The sequence below is a fragment of the Limulus polyphemus genome, unplaced genomic scaffold (genome assembly GCF_000517525.1).
Source record: "Limulus polyphemus unplaced genomic scaffold, Limulus_polyphemus-2.1.2 Scaffold2339, whole genome shotgun sequence".
Classification (NCBI taxonomy): Eukaryota; Metazoa; Arthropoda; class Merostomata; order Xiphosura; family Limulidae; genus Limulus; species Limulus polyphemus.
In genome coordinates this window covers 99,454-121,356 of record NW_013667949.1, presented here as the reverse complement: position 1 = coordinate 121,356, position 21,903 = coordinate 99,454, and the positions used below count along the sequence as shown (strand labels likewise).

At 30.2% G+C, this 21,903-nt stretch overlaps 2 protein-coding genes across 5 annotated transcripts in view; one reads left to right on the top strand and one right to left on the bottom strand.

Annotated features, from left to right (window-relative positions):
• Nucleotides 1-325: 325 nt before the first annotated feature.
• LOC106466672 (WD repeat-containing protein 25-like) lies at nucleotides 326-17,693 on the top strand. Its single transcript, XM_013926965.2, has 6 exons — nucleotides 326-399; nucleotides 8,243-9,321; nucleotides 10,653-10,819; nucleotides 13,708-13,845; nucleotides 15,064-15,204; nucleotides 16,328-17,693. Exons 2-6 carry the CDS (start codon nucleotides 8,292-8,294, stop codon nucleotides 16,547-16,549), a joined length of 1,698 nt encoding a protein of 565 aa, XP_013782419.2. The 5' UTR covers nucleotides 326-399; nucleotides 8,243-8,291; the 3' UTR covers nucleotides 16,550-17,693.
• LOC106466671 (tight junction-associated protein 1-like) overlaps nucleotides 17,450-21,903 on the bottom strand; it is an 88,679-nt gene continuing 84,225 nt past the window's right edge. For all 4 annotated transcript variants that reach the window (XM_022394734.1, XM_022394733.1, XM_022394735.1 and 1 more), the window contains one exon: nucleotides 17,450-21,850. In XM_022394734.1, coding sequence (XP_022250442.1) covers nucleotides 21,350-21,850 — 501 coding nt within the window. In that variant the 3' untranslated portion in view covers nucleotides 17,450-21,349. The remainder of the gene's footprint in view (nucleotides 21,851-21,903) is intronic.

Below are 21,903 nucleotides of genomic sequence, written 5' to 3'. Positions count from 1 at the left end.
ATTATTCCCTATCGATATCACTGATGTAAATAAGAAAAGCAAAAGCTCAAACACTAATCCCCTAAGCACTCCACTAGTGACAAAAGTCCAATCTGACAGGATTGTTTAGTATCAAACTTTTGCTTTCTTCCATCCAACCACCCTACAATTCAATTAAATAATTTTCCCCAATCTCTACTGATGTGATTTTCGTAGCTACTCCTTCACGTGGCACTTTTTGAAAATCAACGTACGTACATTAAGTTTACACCCTTTTGTTCATTTAGAATTAGATAATAAGTGAAGTCCTCGAAAAAAATATAACAGATGGCAGGGCAATCGATGCGTGAAAACCACTTTTATATTTAGTCCTTTTAAAATACAGCATGTAAATTTAGAAAATCGTCATACTATATTAAGGTAATATGTTACTGTTAGGCTTATGTGTAACCATTAAGCATAATCTTATAAAGAATTAGTTAAAGTGACTAATTCAAAAATAAGTATATATGTTTACATAATTATTCAAACAACTTGGCCATATTTAAAATACTAACGAGTTTCTAATTTCTAAAATGATTGCTTTGAACAAGATCTGTTTTTGTTATATTTTTATAACATAAAATCATCGGAAAAACACAACGTCGAAATAAAACCGTTATAATCTATCTAACGAAGTTTGGACTTCGAGCAACTGCTCTTCGCCAGGCTTGATATTTAAATAAGATGAAAGACAAAAATGATCATATCTGTTTTCATCATTATCCAAATAGCTTGAATAATTGATTTAAACCTATCTCCATCTCTCTCAAGATATATATATATATATGTAAACGCATATAAATAGTTGAAACTACAATAAAAACATTTAAAGAAAAGGGGATCATTTGCACATTTAAGAATAAGAGGCATTTCGGTACCTAATTTAAAAATCAATCATTAACCTTTTACATACAGCAATAACTCGTGTGCGTATCAACATGTGTCATTATGATTGGTATCTAGTACTTGTAGAATAACCAATCATTACTAATATGATTACCATATAAAGATCAAACCATTTAACATCATGTAGCCTGTAAAATATTTTGTTAGAGTTTTCAATGAATTTTAAATATATTTGGTAAAATTGGATTTTGAAAACCAAATTTAAGTTGAGTAGCAGAAATTTATTCAGTGTTTAAATTTAAAATAAAAATAACTTAAGAAGGTAAGAAAATCGCAATTTGTTAGGCTTTAAGTTTAACTAAAGTTTAAGATTATTTTATCAGGAATAGAAGGTGCGAGAGATTAGGCCTCTCATTTTTTGTCTCATGTGTTTTAATTTGTATTCTTAAGATTTGCTTATGGGCCTAGAACTAGCTTTAAAGTATGTAGTAATATTACTACTAGTACTAGTCATAGTGCAATGTTATGATCTAAAACTTGTAAAAGAAGAAACTTTAAATTGTAAGGTTACCATTTTCTAATGATAGTAATACTAATATTTATCCAACCTCTGCTGAAATATTTAGTGAGTAGATTATACATATAAGTTAGAATTAATTGCATGTTATTAGTGTTAAATGTTTAAAAAAGTAAATGATTCTCAGTAAATCACTAAATCAAATGTTCACTCATAAAATATATACATAAACTGATATAGGGTTACTATATTTCCAAATTCCAGAGTGAAACACTGGAACATTTGTTTTTTTTTCATTTTGCACTGAAACAGTAAATTAAAATAACACTTGCTAAATGATCTTATGTTTATTGCACTGTATTTAAAACCACAGGCAAACAAAATTTGTTAAAAGCTTGTCTTGTTAAAATAATAATGTAATGGGCCTAATTTGTCTTGAACCTACTCAGAAAAAAAATGTTTATTTTCTTTTTTGTTGTTGGGCATGTTCTCAAATCTCAATTCCTGTGGATACCCAGTGACAGATTTAACCCCTCTGTAATTTGCCCGAGATAAAAACCATGATTAAAAAAAAATTGTACAAGTTAATTTGGACAAACCATTTCTTTCTGTATTTTTAATTGTTTACCAAAATTTATCATGTATTATGATAAGATATCAAAAAGTGAAATAAAAAAGCTGCCTATTTTAAAATTTAAAATTATTAAAAAAATGGACACAGAAGGTGTTCAAAAAAACAATGGAGAGAATACTATACCATGTGAACTGACTTTGTCAGGCGATTCTATAAATAAAAAGGAATTTTATGTAATGACAAACTGTACATATCAAATTCACATTAAGATAGAGAGAAACTGAGACACTTTAATACTATTATTGTTTTTGATGGAAACAACAACAAAAAAAGGCTAAAACTGGGATATCTGGTAACCCTACTCATATCATATCATTGGTTTAAGTGTGAAATATTTTATAATATTTACTTCTATATCATTATACACAAACCTTTGGACATGAGGAGACAAGCTACACATTTTTAAATAAATGGTCAGTGAAATTGGCAAATGGTTTAATGTGAAGCATTATATTAAAAGCATGAGGCTCTTACTGCTAGATACATTATGGTGTAATTATTAGACTAAATAATATATAAGAACAAACTTAAGCTCAATTTTGTTGATATTAAGTGTCTGATGTTTTTATGCAAGTTATAAGAAGTATTGTTCAGCTATGCAAAAAGTCATCCTTCAATTTAGGAGTAGCACAAGGTTTTTTGTTTGCATGAAATAAATTTGTTTTAAATATATTTTAAGTGCACAGACGTGAAACAAAACCTCAGACTGCCACTTTTATCTTTACATAGAAAATGAAAAGTATCTCAAGTAAAACCCATGCAGTTGGCACTATTCTCTTTATTATTTTGTCCAAAAATTTACATAAAGAATATAATGTCACATGACTCACATTACTTTAGTGATGGAAAAAAAGGAGATTTGTAAGTAGACCTATATCTTTATATATGAGAGGAATGTTTATTGGAAAAAATAATTGTTTTTAAAAAAGCTTGACAAACTTTTGAAGTGGAAAGCTGAGAAGATTTATCCTGATACCTTCAAGCTGAGCAAAGAATTAGCGGAGGCCTTCTTTACAATAATTATTTTGCAAAAGGTCTTGCCCCCAGTGGCTGAGTGGTAAATTTAAATGCTTAAAACACCAAAATTCAGGTTTTTTGATACCCACAGTGGGTAGAGCAGAGATAGCCCATTGTGTAGCTTTGTGATTAACAAGAAAACAAACAAAAGTTTTTAAATTGTGAGGAATTTAAAAATTGCCAGTGTGACCTACTTTTTAAAATCAAATATTGAAAGGAAGATTTGACAGGTAATTTTTACTTTTGTTATAGCAAAGTGTAGGAATCTGTAGTTAAAAGTCATTTAAAAAACATTTTATTGAAAGTTGCCATTTATTTGTAAAGGGCTTTTCTATTTTTTTATGAGGGCTGCTGATGTTGTCTAACTTAAATTTCAGTATTTTTTGATAGAGTAGATATTAAGAGATTAAATATTAAGTAGGATGTTTAAGGTATTAGGAAAAAATGTTAAATATTTATGGAAAAATTTATTTAGTAGTAAGTTTGATGTTTAAGGAATTGGTAAAAAAAGTTAAAAATATATATGGAAAATTGACTTAGTTGCTTAAAACGAAGGGTGGTGATAAACTGACTTTTTTTTTTCAATGGCAGATCTCTACAGGGTATGTTTTCAGTCTTTATTTTTTCATTATATTGAAAAGTTTCTTGTTCAGTAATTTTTCAGTTTTGCCATTGAGAAGACTCGATGTTTTAGACAATTATTTTATTCAAAAGGCACTTGACAACAATACACCAAGAATGAATTAGGTGAAGAAGGTACCTATATTGTTGCCAGTGCTGTACTGCTTATAGCTGAACTACCATGACTCGGGAAACTTTACCATAACTACTTGTGGTTGCCCTACTCTGTGAGCCAAGTAAGCTAAATGGAAGGCAAAACAACCACTCATTTGCAAATGTTCTTATTGGCAGCTGGTTCAGTGTTGTTTTGTATGTATCACAGATCATGTGAGGAAACTGAAGTAGATTATTGAACTGTGTCTGCTGGTGTATCTTGTAAGTTCAAGGATAAGCAAGGGATTAAGAAATATTTTGGTGATAGAGATGGAAACCTACCTGCTACTGGCATGAAAACATATCTTGGTTGATAGGGCATCAGCTTTGCGACACTTGTGTGAGCCAAAAATTCCAGCCAAACTCTGGGCGAAAAAGGTTTACAAGATTTTAAAGTTTTGAAAGCTCAGTGACAGAAGTCATTTAACTTACAAAAAAATGTATTTGTATTTACATCAAAGAAGTTAGTTTGCTTTGTTCTTGTAATTTTGAGTCTATGCACTCAATTTGTGACACTTAAATGAAATTCCACAAATTTAATTTTGTTATTGTAATTACAGTGAGATAAAAAAAAATTCACAGTTTCTTATTAGATATTTTCAGAAATGGAGGGATTTTATTTTTTAAGAGCCTGATTTATATGTTTCTCAAACACCAAAATAATGTATATGTATGAACATCATTTCCATTGTCAGTCTTGCCACTAGGTGACTTCACATCAAAATTATCATCAGTCAATTTTTGTATAGGTGGCGCTTCAGTAAGAAATTTGAAAATTAGATGCAGAGATTTTAAAATTTAAAGGAAAAGCAGGTGCCAACTCCTAGGTGCTGATGATAAAGTGGTTATTTATTTTTTTAATTTAATCTCAAATATCTGGAATTTTTTCAAATCTTATAGCATGAATATTTTCATGTTATCAACATTCTGAATAAAAACATATCAATTTTCAACTTAAAAACATTGAATAAAATATTGTATACATTATAAAGTAATGCACTAACTCATGTTTAAAATATAGCTAGAATAAATCATAACATGAATCCATGCTTTCAATTTGCAGCTTTAAAGTAAATGTAAGATATAGATGATGATGATGTTTTTATCAAGTTTGTAACTGTTAAAAATATGTAAACAAAAAAATGTTTCCTTTATTAATCTTTCTCAGTACATTATGTTTGAGGAAGAGGTAAAGTTTTGATTTGGCACAACATTCTATTAGACAAAGGAAAACTAAAAATTTTTGACTAACATAAACTGACACTATGGCAAAGTTGTATTATTTTTGTTTCGAGTTAGTAATTTTCCATATAAAGAAAAGTATCTAAGAGGTTAATTACAACTGCTATGTTAGCATTATGGATCCATACAGTACACATGCATATGTATACACCTGGTATTTAACTTCTGTTCAGTATGTTTGTACCCATTCCTTGGTGGCTCAAAGGTATGCTTGAAGGTTAATAATGCAAAAATCCAGGGTTCCATTTCCCATGATGGACACAACACAGGTATTCCATCATGTAGTAGCTTTTTGTTTAACAACTTAACCAGTGAAACAGATGTTTACAACTAGTGTTACACTTGAGAACAATACTCGCACATATGTGTACACTTCAGTACACTACATACATTTACACCTAGTATTACGCTTTCATACAATACACAATTGATTACAACTAGTATAATACCTCTGCACAATAAATGTTTACACTTGGAATTACACTTCTCTACACTACAACCATAAGTTTACAACTACTATTAAACCTCTGCAATTCATATAAGTGAATACTCTTAGTATTGCATCTTAGTTGACATCTCGTTTTTCATTACTACACTACATAGATATATTTATACCTAGTAATACATTAATGTAAATGCACAGAATTATGTTTGTACCTACAGTAGCATTACACCTCTCTTCATTTGTGTGATATGTAGGCATAACATGTTTTTTTACATACTTATATTAATATGCAAATTTTTGAAGTTTTTCCTTTGGTATATCTCTATGCAGTTTTGAAATTAACACTTTGTTCAGAAAACTGCTTTTGTGTGTGTTTGTTGTTTTCTAGCAGATAGTATTTACTTTGCCTATGGGAATATTGCTGCAACTTTGCATGTTGTACAAAATAGGTTATAAACAGAAGTCTTTTCTTAATATAGTAGATACCTAGAGGTTACAGCCATTATATGATGTATGAAAATGAAGTCATGTGGTGATGTGCATAAAAGTAAAAATTGAAGTTTTCTGTTTTGTGAGGAGTATTGGTTCTACTCAGTTATGCTTGTTTAACAATGTGAATAGTTCAATGGATATACGTTTTGAAAGACTACAACTATTGACTAATTCACAGGTCTAGTAGGAAGGTGAATGTTCAGTGTCTTGTACAAATATACACACTTTTTTTTACTATGTTTTATAAATAGATATTGTTGTCCACTTGGTGTCACATTTCTAAGCTGTTTATTCTCATAGCTTAAATTTCAATCATTTAGTTAAATTCAGGTTTACTCTGTGATTTATCCTATAAGAATCTACTGTAATATAGCAGACCTTTCTGATAATGTGTGAAAATCAGTTAATCTGAGAATGCCACACAGTGCTTATAATACATTCGTGTATCTGTATATTTGATATTATGTACCTGCATAATACCATCAAATCTAGGTAATAAAGACAACAGAAAAAGAAACCAAGAAAATTACACGAACAGGTAAAAAGGTCAAAGGTATTTTGAGAAACAGTATTAATAAAAGCCAAGCCTAAGCCAATTATTGAAACCATGTAAACCAACTGAATTAATAACTAAGCTGTTATTAGTATAGTTTTCTAATTAATGGCTTCCCTTTATTGTTCAGCACTTGCTATTAAACCCTATAGGCTTCCCATTATTATTCAACACTTGTTATTAAACCCTATAGGCTTCTTTTTATTGTTAAGCACTTGCTATTAAACCCTACTGTTCTGTTTATCCTTTCTTATAATTTGTTTGCTTTGTACACATATATATATATATATATATATATGTTCTTACCTGTTTGTATAATTTTCTGTCCCTTTTTTCTGATTGACTTTTTTTTTCATTGTCTTTATTACTGCCACTGAATACCAACAGGTATGTTTACACATAGCATTATATTGTTGTACACTATACACAAATATGTATAGCTTAGTTAGCTCACACAGGTGTACACTTAATATTACATCCGTACATTACACACATTCATATTTACCACTAGTATTACCCTTCTATATCATATACATAGGTATGAGTGCACACAACATGACACCTTTGTATGATACATATAGTTAGGTATACATTTAACATTGTCTCCATACAATGTGAATAAATACCTTTATATTTAGTATTACATCTCTATACAATACACATAGGTATGACCACATGTAGAGCTGAGTGATTATTGATAGCTTCATAAGTTTGTGAACCACTGCAGTCTTCTAACATGTTACCATGTGGTACCAGTCTTTCCTGCTCTTTTGTTTTTAAGTAGCTTTCAAATTAACCTTCATTTCATATGATAGACATTATCTTGGAGGTTGAAATTTAAGCATTTTGTGAAAAACATATTTTTTTGCTTTAAAATTATTTTAGCTCAAATTATTTAAATATAATCTGGACATTTCCACATTTTAACAAATGAATCACTAATCTCAATTAGAAATTATCATAAGGTTGACATATTGTAACTCAAATAAATTGATATTTGAAGAATGAAAATGTGTTTTACTATCATGGTTACCAATAAGGGAAATAATGTTTTCAGTTAAAATATATTACAATTGGAATTTGAAATAATTAATTAGCTAGTTAACCAATTTATTCATGTAGATTGTTTAAATAGGATAAACATGAAAATAATATTCAATAAAGATTTGAGTTTCAGAATATTTTGCATTGCCTACCACACTCACTAAACAGTAAGCTTATATTACATGTAGAGTTATACCTCTGTATAACATATAGTAAGTTCTACACTCAATATTACGCCTCTACACATGCAATATTACCTTTAGTATTACAATTGCATTGCCTACCACACTCACTAAACAGTAAGCTTATATTACATGTAGAGTTATACCTCTGTATAACATATAGTAAGTTCTACACTCAATATTACACCTCTACCCATGCAATATTACCTTTAGTATTACAAGTACAGATATAATTTCATTTACTATCATTCTGTGTAAAACACAACCACCAAGAATACAAACATTTTTATTTAAAAAATTGTGACCCTAAAATGTAAAGTGAGTTTACTTCTTTTTAGTCTTATCATAGGAATGATCTTTTGTCTAGTGATTTTTTTGTATATGAAGGCTTGTTTCAACTTTGATTGCTTCAGTTTCGTGGGACTGTTGTAACTATATTTTAGTTGTCAATTAATTAATCATATACTTTTTTAAGGTGTATTGACAAAACACAAGTTGAAGCTGTGTATGAATCTGACTACTGAATGAATATGGAAGCTCTTCAGTGTTACAGCACTAATAGCAGTAGTGAGGATGAGTATAGTAATTCAGACTGGAATTGTGCTTTATCACATGAGGGAAAGAAGGTGCTTGATAAAAATAGCTCTGAGAAAACATCATTACATGACAATATAAACTCTGCTGGTTTATTGAATGTAAAACATGAAAAAAAGTGTGAAGATTTCTTTGGGTTGAAAGATAGTAGTGATGATGAAGAAGCAGAAGTCAGAATGCTGGCAGAGCTTGAAGATGTGAAATTAGATTTACTTTTAGAAGATCGTAGCTCAGTTTTAGCCAAAGAACAGTATGGACCTGCACTACCAGTTTCAGGAGCTAAAGAAATTAAGCCATCTCCTGCAGACAAAAACAGAACAAACACACTCAGTAAAAGATATTTTCGAAAAAAAGGGCATAGTGACAGTTATGTGCTAAATTATGGTGAATATAAAAAAAAACATTTGTCATATGATCAGGTCCTTTATGGAATTAATACATGTGAAGCAAGTACAACAAGTCAAAGTGAAATTATAAAAAGTCCAAGTAAAAATGTACTACATGATTACCATGCATATTCTACTTTCTGTCGTGTGAGTGAAACTGTAGATAAAGTAAGTGACTATGACCATCATAATGTCAAAGACATAAAATTGCCTTATATTGACGAAAGCATAAAAAATACTGCAGAAGAAAAGTTATTCTTCAAACATCCAAAGATTCATGCACACATTAAATCAAATGCCTCATGTAAAGCACCAAGAAGAATTGATTGCCAGCTCGGTTCTCATCATAATTCTGTTACTTCTCTACAATGGAACACAGCCAAGTACAGTCATTTGCTTTTATCATCCTCATTGGATAAGATTCTAAAGGTATGGAATACACTTAACAAAACCTGTCTGCAAGAACTGTCTGTACATCAAGAAGGTATCAGAAGTGCGGTGTGGACCTTATCAGGAACCAAGTGTCTTTCTGGAAGCTATGATATGACTGCCCATTTGACTAATGTCCTGACGGGTAAAGAAATGAAAGTTTCTTTTTTGTAAGATTTTTTACATGAAATTATTTTTTATTGAAATAATATTTGTTTAAAATAAGTTTTAAGCTAGTTTTGATAAACACATACACATATGTATAAATCTATGCTTATCAATGTTGTATGATACATCTGAAGAACATACTTCTTTTCATTTCCATATTTAGATTTTTATAAAGTAGAAATACCTGTAGAATAGATAATACAACACCTATCAGTTTAAGGTGATTTTTGGTGGGGGTATACAAAGACCACAAAGGTTTTTTTTTATTATAGAAAATTGTACTTTGTTTAAATTATGACTTAGCAGTTTCTATTTTATTTTTGGTTATGATTTTCTCATTTGTGTATTCCTTTTCATTTTGTTTAGTTCAGCTGTGTTGTTATTTGCCTTAAACACTAGCTCATTAAAAGAAGCCATTTTTACATTAATACACCAACATAAGGTTCCCCTAGTGGTGATGTATAGATTTTAAGTTTACGATTAATTATGTAAAACAAATGTTAACTAGGCAGTCATGTGACTTGTAATCTCGTGGTCTGGCAACACAGTAAAAAGTCTTAAAATTTGAAGTTAGATTGAGAGGGACAAGAGTATTTTAAATACTTGATCTTTATTTGTGATTTAATGATATTATATTTATTCCTACACTGATAATGATATTGTTTAGTAAATTTTAGCACATTGCAACAGAAATGGCAGGTACTCTCTATTGGAAACTTTGCTATTTGTCTTTCAGTACCTTCAAAGTTCCATAACATAAATAACTTTACAGTTTTCCAAAGAAATGTCCAAGTTTTTTGCTGTATTTGAAATGTACTTTCTATTAAAAAGTTCTTGAGCCAACTCAATTTTTATATGTTAAAAAATAAGTGTATTATTTGCTTCAATAGTTCCATTTATATAAAATAATACAAAAATCTCAGTATTATTATAAATATGAAAATTAATTAACAGAATAAAATAACTTTGAGTCATGTAGATCCCATCCTAGTAGTTAGGGGTTAAATGGGGCTTCTCTGCCACTTTAAAAATCTACAAGACAAAAGACGTACAAATTCCATCTCAAATTTTTGAAACCATAGTTCAAAATACAATAACCAGAAATTTATAATACACATGAATTATTGGATGTATTACTATTGTAATTGTTAAAATCAAATATGCTATTATCTGAGGATAACCATGACAAAGATACAAAATGTTTAATAAGTAGGAAATTATCACACCCAAAAACACTTATGTTACTGATATATATGTATATTTAGTCCTTTATTTTTTATAACATTCCTCTGATTTTGGAAACTACAGGTCAAATAGAATACACCTGCCAACATCAAAGCTATGTCACAAGTGTTCAGGTTTGTCCTGAGGCTGAGGAAATATTTCTGACAGGAAGTAAGGATACTGTTGCTGCTTGGGACAGCCGCATTCAACCCACTGCAGCAATAATGAAATACAAGTCAACTTGTGGCCAGGTGAAGATTTTGCTTTACTAGTTTTGAAGGTTAACTTTACTCAAAACATACGGAAGTTTTGTTCAAAGTGTACATACGCATGTCTAGATGGGTTTACCACATCACAACAGAACACACCTTTTATCTTTCCATTTTTACTATTATTAAAATAATAGTTTATGATGTTGTTAATTTACGTAGGCTCAAAAAATCAATATGGCATCCCATAACTCAAATGCATTTTAAAGATAGACCTTTTTTCATCAGGAGCAAATTTGGAATAGCTAAATTAAGTGAAGTGTGAAAAGGATGGAGTAACATCATGGGTGGATTACCATGACAAACTGTTAATGTTTCAATTAGCTTTCAAAGGAATGTTGCTGGAAATAACTAAATTAAGTGTGAAAAAGGATGGGGTAACATCATGGTGGATTACCATGACAAACTGGAAATGTTTCAATTAGCTTTCAAAGGAATGTTGCTGGTGGGACACATTTTCATTGTGCAATACAACAGAAAATGAGAATGCTACATATAAAATAGTTAGAAATGTTTTATTTATATTGAGCAATGAAGTAAAAGAAAGGTATGATATGAAAATTGATTAGCAAGAAAATGTTAAGTAGATCGAATTAAAAGGACAAAACAAACATGGAAAATTATCATAAATAAATAATAAGTATTAAGAAAGATTTGGAGTAAAAATAAAATAATCTATACCACACATGAGAAAGGAAAAAACATATTTGTCAGACAAGGAATTAATTAATGGTTGAAGATCTTTGAGTTGGGTTGGACAGTATCTAAAGTGGAAATTGAATAGGCTTCTTTCATTTCTCTATCAGCGTTAGTTTTAAAACCAGTTTAAATACCTTTGAGAATCATATCATTAAATATAATGACTAGGTTGGCAGAAGTGTTGGGCAACAGGGAGGTCTTTTTAAGTGTGAACAAAATAAATGTTTTCCTTCAACTAATGTTCTACATGATGAAGGACTCGGAGGTCCAAAAAACTGCCCTAAATCATTTCAATCCACCCAAATCTCAAAAAGTAATAAACCTTGCCAGTCTTGTCTTAATCTCTAAACAACTTTGAATTCAACAAAGAACATTATCTTCAGGTTAACAGTACTGCAATGGTTATTAATATGGTTCCTAACTATGCCAACATATTTATAGGCCATAATGAAAGCCAACTGTTACAACAAAATGCTGTGAAACCTCACACTTGGAAATGTTACTTTTCTTTTGGACAGCTGGTTCTGAATAATTTAAAGACTTTTCTTATGCCAACACCTTTCACAAAACAGTCAAATTTACCTTTGATTACTTCCTTACCCAAATTACCTTTCTTGATGCTGTTACTATTCTTTAAATGACAGCCTTTTACATGCTGGCTTATACACAAAACCTACTGACAGACCATAGTATCTTCATTACAGAAATTTCCACCCCACCCACACTAAACAGAATATTACTTACAGTCAATTGCTCAGAATAAAGAAAATCTGTACTGTTGAAACAAATTACAGAAAACACACTGAAGATCTAAAATAAATCACGATAAAAAAATCTGTAAAGATATGAAAATTGACAGGTAGATTGAAAAAGTTAAAAATCATCCTTAAAAATTATAATACTAAAAAAAGAAATGTAGTTCCTCTTGTTATTACCTTAAACTCAGAAATATTTCATGTATTTTGGAAAAAAAAAATCCATTTACTACAAATGAATAATCACTTACTTTTTGAAGTTCCCATTGTCTTCTTCCAGAAGAACAGAAATCTTAAAGATATCCTTATTCATGCAAAGGTGAATACACCCAACCATGGAATGGTTGTCATCCATGTAACAAAGTCTGTTGTCCAACATGCAAGTCCACAGAACTACTTACTTTTGAACAACAAATGGGACCAAAAATGCTTTACTATTACTAAAGAAATTACTTGCACAACACACAATACCAGGTAGAGTGTAAAAAAATGCAATTACAAGTAAGTAGGACAAACCCAAACAACTCTTAGGAAGCATTTCAACAACCATAAATCTTCTATGGAACACCAAGAAGGAACTCCCTGTTGCCCACCATTTCAACCACCCAGGTCATTCTATTTAATGATGGTTTTAAGACTAAAGCTGATAAAGAAATGAAAGAAGCCTTTTGAGTTTCCACTTTAAATGCCATTCAATCCCATGGAATAAACTTAGATTCTGAAATCGGTGATCTTTGAGCATTAACTAGTTTCCTGTCTGACAAATAAGTTTTTTCTTTCTCATGTGTAGTATAAATTCTTTATTTTTATCTTTAATATTTCTCAGTATTTACCATTTATTTATGATAATGTTCCATGTTTGTTTTATATCCTTTTAGTTCTTTCTATTTAAATTTTTTTGCTAATCAATTTTCACACTATAGTTTTATTTCACTATCAATACATAATATAGTTTTCCTTTAAAAATATTTTTTAAACAAAAAACCTTTCTCATCTTTTATATCTAACATTCTCATTTCCTGTCATATTGCACAATGGAAATGAGTCACACTTGCAATATTCTTTTGAAAGCTAATCAAAACATTTCCATTTTGTCATGGTAATCCACCTTTTCTCACACTTCAGTTAATTTAGCCATTCCCACTTTGACCCTTATGATGAAAGGTCTACCTTTCCAGTGTATATTAGGGTATTTTCCCCTGAAAGGGGCCAAAGGCAGCCTGGAAGGGTCACCTATTTTAACCATTTGCACCACTATGCAGTAGTGTGCTTTTCACTCAGTCAGTAGACAATAAAATGATGTCATATAAGGGACAATTATGCACTCTTTATGCTACAACACAGCATGGCATACAAACTTCAAAAGCAAGAAATGAAAATAATTGTTACACTTAATTTTGGTTTTATATATTTTAGATTTTGGACATAGCCTTTTTACCTGGAGGAAAAGAGTTTTTATGCAGCTCTGAAATTGTTAGTCGTGACTCACCTGACAGGACATTGATGGCCTGGGATTGGAGATCAGGAGCTCTGTTGTCTAATCAAATTTTTCATGTAAATATTACTTGGAGAATCTATTCAAGATTATCATAGTCTATCTCTGCTTTAAAACTAAGTAAAAATTATATTATGTCAACTCACAATGCTCTATTCTATAAATTTGTTTTAACGTAAAACTACATTCACTGTAAATTTGTTTTAAAGCTCATTTTTTGGGCTTTTGCACAAGTTTTATAGATTATTCCTTGGCCTATAATGTAATGCTATCTTTAATCATTCCCTTTTTTTTCTACGTAGATTAATTATATTTATTATCTGTTTCTAAAAAGGCCAATCATGTTTTTTAAAACAAGTTATTGATATTTGTAGTAATAAACAGCTTAATTACTCCTATTGTGTTGTGACTGTAAAGAAGTTAATATTTACTACTATGTTTTTGATATTAAACTGATAAGGCATTTATGTTGTAGGTACTAGTTACATCTTACTCATTCTCATTACAGTCGTGTATTTTCTGACCTCAAAGCACGTCAGTCCTTTCTGTTGTTTTCAAGCAAATTATCCTGTTTTTGTGTTTTGACTTTAAACAAATTTATGAAATACTGTAAGTCTTAATAAACCCTGAAACATCTACAGAGGAAAGATTTCATGTTTTTGGGTTTACACTTCTCATTTCATAATAATTAGCAAAAATGAAAAGTTGAGATTTCTGTAAATTTATAGTGCAATATATTTTCTCCTGGCACGAAAACTTCCATTCTATTCTAACAATTCCTATATGTAATTAAATAACTTACCCTCATCAGCAGATTGGTAGTTATTATAAAAGATAATGGGTGCAGAGTATGTATATGTGATGGGTAAATGTTTGACCATTTATTGTAGTTATAACAAATACTGTACACAAATTATTAATTTCCAAACATGTTTCTATTTTTGTTAAGTTTCTGTCTGTAGTTGTTTTGTACCTGATACACTACTTAATGAACACTTTGACCTCAGTAAACAACCTGAAATGTATTAAGTTATGCAGTATTTGGCTACAATGGACTCGTTTTTGTTTAATGCAGCTTAAAGAATGTTAAAATAATAGGTTGACTTTCTTAAGTTATTTTAAATGCTTACTTACATACTGTTAGTTAAACAAGAGTTTGGCAGATTTCAAATTTCTTAAAGGAAATGGAAAGCTTTTACCTTATGCAAATTTTCTGTTGTACTTGTCTGTTTTGGAGATCGAATTTTGTTATATTGTGTGTTTGTGATTTGTTGCAGGAAAGATACACTTGCCCTTGCTTACGGGTAGATCCATTTGGACAGTATTTCATTGCACAAACAAATGGGAACTACATCGCAATATTTTCTACAATCCATCCATACAAAATGAATAAGAAGAAAAGATATGAAGGGCACAAGGTAGGTTTGGCATCAGTTTTTTTTTTGTTGTTGTTGTAATACATATCTACTTCTGATATATTGTAGTTCATTAAAGTACACGTGACTTGTTTTAATGCATATGTAGTAATAGAAAGTTCCATCCTTTCTAAAAATCAGGATGATTTTTTAGTTTGAAACTTTATTTATGATATTGATACTGTGAGAAATTTATTATAAAAAAAACTGATTTTGCCAGTCTAGTTGCAGGGAAACACTAACACTGTTAATAATGTGTAGAGAAAAGAAACTTGTTAAGAGTAAGAACACGTATGTATATGAATAGACTAATCACTAATATAATTCAACTGATATGGGACTAATCCAAAAAACAATACACGAAAAAACATTATAGTAGATATGAGAAACAAATAGGAATAGAAAGCAAAATTTTCTGAGCTATTGACCACATTATGTTTATTGTCTATCTGATTTATTCCACTTTGAAATCTATTTAATTTTATATGTTATTTGGACTACATATATATTTTTTACTTACTATTTTGTAAAAGAACTAAAAAGTAACGTAGAAATTTCCACACCTGAGTCACTAAAATGCTACACTGTCTCAGCAAATAGACAGTAGGCCTGACATAAGCTGCAATGCACACATAATAAAATCCAGTTATCATAGTATAACAGCACCTTAGAAATGGTGTATCATTAACGTTTCTGCTGAACTAAAACAAAACTTGACAAGCACTCGTAACATCTTTTTGAGTAAGATCATAAGTCACATAACCATATGAACATGATAACCTAAAAAGTTCTGTCAAAGTAGTGATTAGAATAACACTTTGTTGAGTATACGAAAATATTACTATTTACTATTAAAAGAACATTATGAATATAAAACTGTTGAGTTATAATAGTTGTCTAGGACACCAAATACTCAGGGTTCCCAGTGTAAACAGAGGATAATTTAAGGTATCACCAGCCCTGATAATTATAAACAGCATTCTGTTGAAAATGTCAACATTGTAGAAGAGATAAGTCATGCATTTCATGGTAAGTTATGGTAAAGGCAACAGTGCAATATTTTGCCCATGTTTAAAATAGCAGATCAAAGACATTTTTCAAAATCTTAACTCTTCTTAAAAAACAGGTGTCAGGTTACAGCATAGGGTGTGACATTAGTCCTGACAGTACAATGGTGATTAGTGGAGACATAGAAGGTCACCTGTGTGTCTATGATGCCACAAGTACAAGATTATTTCGAAAATTATCCTGTGGAAGCTCACCAACAACTTGTGTTGCTTGGCATCCTGTATTGTTCAGTACAGTTGCCTTGGGAACATGGAATGGAGACTTAGGAATCTGGCAGTAATATGTAATATTGTATAAAGCCATACTGAATATCTAATTTGTTGATGTGTAATAACTATGATATATTTGTATTCACACAAAAATGTTTTTAGTGATAGTCTTCCCATAATTATAAGTTGTTTACGCTTTGCTGTACAGTTTGTTACATTTTTTTACATGTATTTTAATATGTTTTAGTAATTCCTGTTTTAAAAATTGTATGTTCACTGAAACTGATATTTACAAAAAATACTATGTAACTTGAAAATGTATAATTTTTTTTACTCGCATGGAGTAGGAAACTAAGCTACTACTAATTTGTTCGCACTGCCAGACTAATCAGATTCTATACTGAGACACATGAAAACTTTTGTTTGTGAAAGTTCATTCAGGCTGTTTAGTACTTGAACATAGTTACAAATGTTAATTCTAGGCTAATCACAGTATACAAAGTTGTAGAAAAAGCAAAAGATTTTTAACATCAAACTAACCAGGCTCTATATAGTTCTAGAGAAATCATAAGATCATATTCACACAAAACAAATTTTAAAACAAACAAAAATGGTTAGTTTACATTACTAATTAACCATTATTTTAAAGTGAGTTCTAAATTTTGTTTGCATTAATACAGTTAAAAAACTTTAGCTTGTTTAAGAACTCTATTTCAAAATATTAAGATTGTGTTTAAGTTACACATAATTTGTTTAATCATATTAAACTAACTACATTGTGTGTAACATAAGCTAAAGAAGTTCAAACTAGACTAATGAGGTGGTGTTGAGTTTTGAAGTAGACATAATATTTTGTCCTTATCTGAATCAGTAAACACCTTAAGACAGTGAGCAACCTTGACTTTTTAGAACTCGGGTAATCTACTTACCTATAAAGCTTTTACAGAAATACAGACTCTTGACTAAAGCTATAACATGTAACATTTATTAGCGTAAGTTGGAAGCACATTACACCAGATACATTTTGCATACCAAGCCTTATTCAGCTACAAAACATTTTCTCAAGCAGTAGCCCAAAAATAAATTTCAGGGTACCAAAGCTGATTGTACATTTATTTCACTGTTGTAAGTGTTAATACCCCTCAAAGCATCTGAACATTTCTGAAGCTTCCATTTTAAGTTAGATATTAAAACTCAAGTTTTATGGGCACTAAACAGTTGTGATGTATTGATAACCTGTCTTGAATTTTTTTTTTGTAACTTCTTCATATTTGTAGACACTTTTATAATATTATTAACTAAAATAATCAAGTATACACGTTTTCAATAATCCTCATGATCCTACAAAATACCACATTACAGTATTTCAAATCATACATAAAGGTACCTTTTTAATTATATTCCAAAGAATCAAATAACTAAACATTTAACAAAACAAAAACTTGTCTTATGGCCACTGGTAATTTATGTTGAAACTGTTTGAATTAAAATTTGGAGAGTTAAAGATAATTTGGTAGTTTTAAATCTTCCAACAAGAGTAACAGTATAAACCTTATAATCTGAAATCTTCAAGTAGAAATGTTATTACACCAACAAAAGTATGCATGAGATGATACCAGGTGAATAGTGTTAATTTTATAACATGTTTTTACAATGTGCTTTTGTAATTTGCTGTTTATTTTGATAACGTGAACAATATTTGTGGTTTTGTTTGGATCATAATCTTTGTGAGAATTTTATAATACATTCTTCTGTATTTTATCTACAGATTACTAACAATATCATGCGAAATATGAAACATCATTATTCATATCAGTCTCTACCTAATAATTTTAAATATAATCTTTGAAGCAGCAATACACTTTTAGTAAGTCAGTAGTTACCATACATAAGTTACTATGGTCTTATATATTTGAATATTCATAATTGAAGCATCAAATTTTTGTTTACAAATTAAAACTTGCAAAACAATAGTATTTATTATTAGATAAAACTATATATATATAATCTATGGTAGAATCACCTTACACTGATGTACAGGAAACTTAATGTAAGTTACACTAAAGTAGAATACAAAGAATCTATAACTGAAAGTTATATTTCACTTGATAAAGTCTTTCTCATTATTCCTGTTATTTATCAAAATAAGAGATTTTAACATGTTGAGTTCTTATAAATATTGTCTTTGCATGAAGATTATCTTCGAAGTTAAATAATTTTTTACAACAGATTTTAAAGCATACAACTCCATGATGGTTTACTTGACAGCTAGAATTACGTTCTAAAATATGAGAAATACAATTTTCAACCTGAACAGCACCTTATGTGCACCCTAGGATTCAGATATGACTGTTCCTAATTTTGAGCTACTCAGCAGCATGATACCACAATGGCTTTATCTGGCTCTTGAAACTAAGAAATGGAACTGACACAGTTGAAAGAGCAGAGCATGTTCATTTGGATAATATGTCAAACCCTAGACCCTTCAATCCACAACCCAGAATGCTAACCACTAGGCTATGCCAAGCCCTAAAAAAACAGTAAGTCAAATAGTTCAAACAACTAGTTTTTTTAAGTGTTGAAATTACAATGTTTTTAGTGTGACAGAACATTCTTGTTTTGTCTTTTAATACAGAAAGTATTATGTACAATAATTCACAATACATGAAATTAATACATAGGCTTTGTATATACAAAAAATGGATTGTAAAGTGAGGTGTTCTGCAACAACTGCAGAATTAGGAAACTGGCTACTAATCAAAGTCGAAAACATACAGTCAATATGCATATCTCCATCAGAAGCACAATTAATTGAAGTTATGTTCAGTACACAACTACGTAATGCATAAATTCTATCATCTAAATAGAATTTTATATTACAAAAGTTTACCACATTAAATGGTGGAATATACTAATATTTATTACAACATTCATAATAAAAAAGTTGAAAGTTTTCAAATCCCATCATAAACTATAAGATATTAACCCTTTTGCTACACTATGCTGAAGAATATACACCAAACACTAACTTTCCTTTCCTTATATTCCCATCAAGATATAATTGCCTTGGCTATGCATATAATGTATCCCAGGGAAATCTCAAAGTTTTCTACTGGTTATATGTTTTATGACTAGTACATATCTTTAGCAGAATAACATACTTTCACAGAAGTTTGGGATAAATCCTGGAGTTTCTCCTACATTTACTAATTTACTTTTACAGATTATCACTTTTTAATCATGATAAACCAAAAAATAAAAGAATAAGATAAACTATGTTTTCACTTGTACAAGATGTTTTCATTCCTGTTGTCTCAAAAGATAAAAGCAAGACCAACTATGCTCTTACAAGAGGCTTCCTTCCCTATTTTCCTATAAAAATAAAAGCAAGATTTATCCTAAGTAAGTTATGAATACCAGATGATGAAACATATGGAATTATTGCTGGTGCAGATAGGGAAATATTGGGACCTGGGGGGGGGGGATTTTTGAGTGTTCTAATGAATGAATAGGAGGTCACAAAACAAAAGATTCTACTATGACTTCATAAACTTGTTATAGTGGCTTTGAAAGTAAATAGCCTAAATGGTAACATTATAACAAAATAAAAATAGGGGAAAAAAGTTCCATGTAAGGAATACATACTGCTGTTACAGTGAAAGGATTAATGTAGTCTAAATGATTTAGGCACTAAAGGCAGTGACAGTACTGCCTAAACTGCACAAATATATTGATATTAAGTATGATCAGTACATAATTTGAATATATTTGAGATCTACCTTAATCTCTATAAACAGACATATGTTTGATTAGCATTTTCTAAAAAATACTGTAATTTCACATTATCCATAAGATACGTTAAAATGTGTAACATGATAACTGAAACATCATTTACTGACACACATTGTAGTAAATAAGTATTAGAATTACTTGTATGTGCATAAAATTTTAATGGCATTTAAGTTTATGCATTATTATATTTCCTTTCAGTAAAATGAATGTCCACATAAATGTTCCAACATTCTTCAAGATATTAATTTAACAATAGGTATTAAATATATTATACTCTTTACCAATTTAAACATCTTTTTTGCCTACTTGGTTTAAAATGCAAACAAAAACTATTGTTTAACAATACTTCAGGAGAATGTTATGAAATTAAAAAATTTTGAATTTTTTGGTAAAAAAAAATTTAGTAATGTAATTTAAATCAAAAAAGAATAATATTCAAGCAATTGTTTTCACCAAACTGTTGGGCAAACAATCAGAACACAGTAGTTTGTCCAGTTTTTGCAAAGAATTATATAGACCATAATAGCTTCACTGTTCATTTGAACCTCATTATATACAGAAATGTTAAATATAAACCATTTTTAAAGTCACATTATAAAATAAATGCATAATGTAGTTCATCATGTATACAGGCTTCACTGAAAGTCCAAGGACTAATAACCTTACATACGGGAATAGAGTATGGCTTCAGTATGATACACAAATACATCAAAACTTTTCTAAAAATAACGTTCATTATCCTGGAATTTGCCTAAATTAAGTTTCTTTTGCCTATTTTGTATGGTACTCAGTGAAGACTTACCATGATTTTTACACAAGAGTAGAATTTAGGCACATGTTACAAAATGTGATTCCTAACAAACACCATGAACTACAGGATGGGCCAAAACAATGTATCAGATGAACAGTTTCCATTACACTAATGATCATGGTTAGGTGAAGATATTATAACAAACTCCTTTTACCAAGGCTCCATTGTGGAAACTTTCACAGTCACGTAAAACAAACCTGTATGAAACATGCAATGCATCCAATTCTTGTTACTTTATTTTGGCCTGTATGATGAGGAACTACATCACCTATATTATAGTCTCAGTACCACCTACAGAACTGGTACGGGATTGATGCCACTGGGAATCTGTGCCTGAGGAAGACCCTCTTCTTACCCGGGAGTGAACATCAATGGGCTGGTTCCCACAAGACAAACATGAAACAAATGTGGACGGCCATTTAGTTTGGGTTTCTTTATCCTGGTAATATACACATTGTTTTTTAAATTTACATGCCATACAAATAAACTGTTTTTTGGCATTCCTTTCTTTGGCCCTCTCTTCTAAAACTTTAGCCATTATTGCTGCTGATACATAGTCTGGAGAGCTCTCCGAGATCCCTAGTGTAGTTTCCTTTTGCTTTACAGTCCCATTATCTGGAATTTTATTTACTGAATACACCATGGCTGTTGGTGGAAAAGTTGGAATAGGCACACGAATTGTTCGAACTTCTGGATTATTATTCTGTATTTCTCTCTTCATTCTATGACTTAAATGAGATTTTACCCGTTCTTGTAGATCTAAAGGAATCTGAAAAGACCATGAACAAATATGAGACCCACAAGTTAATTTATATACAAGCA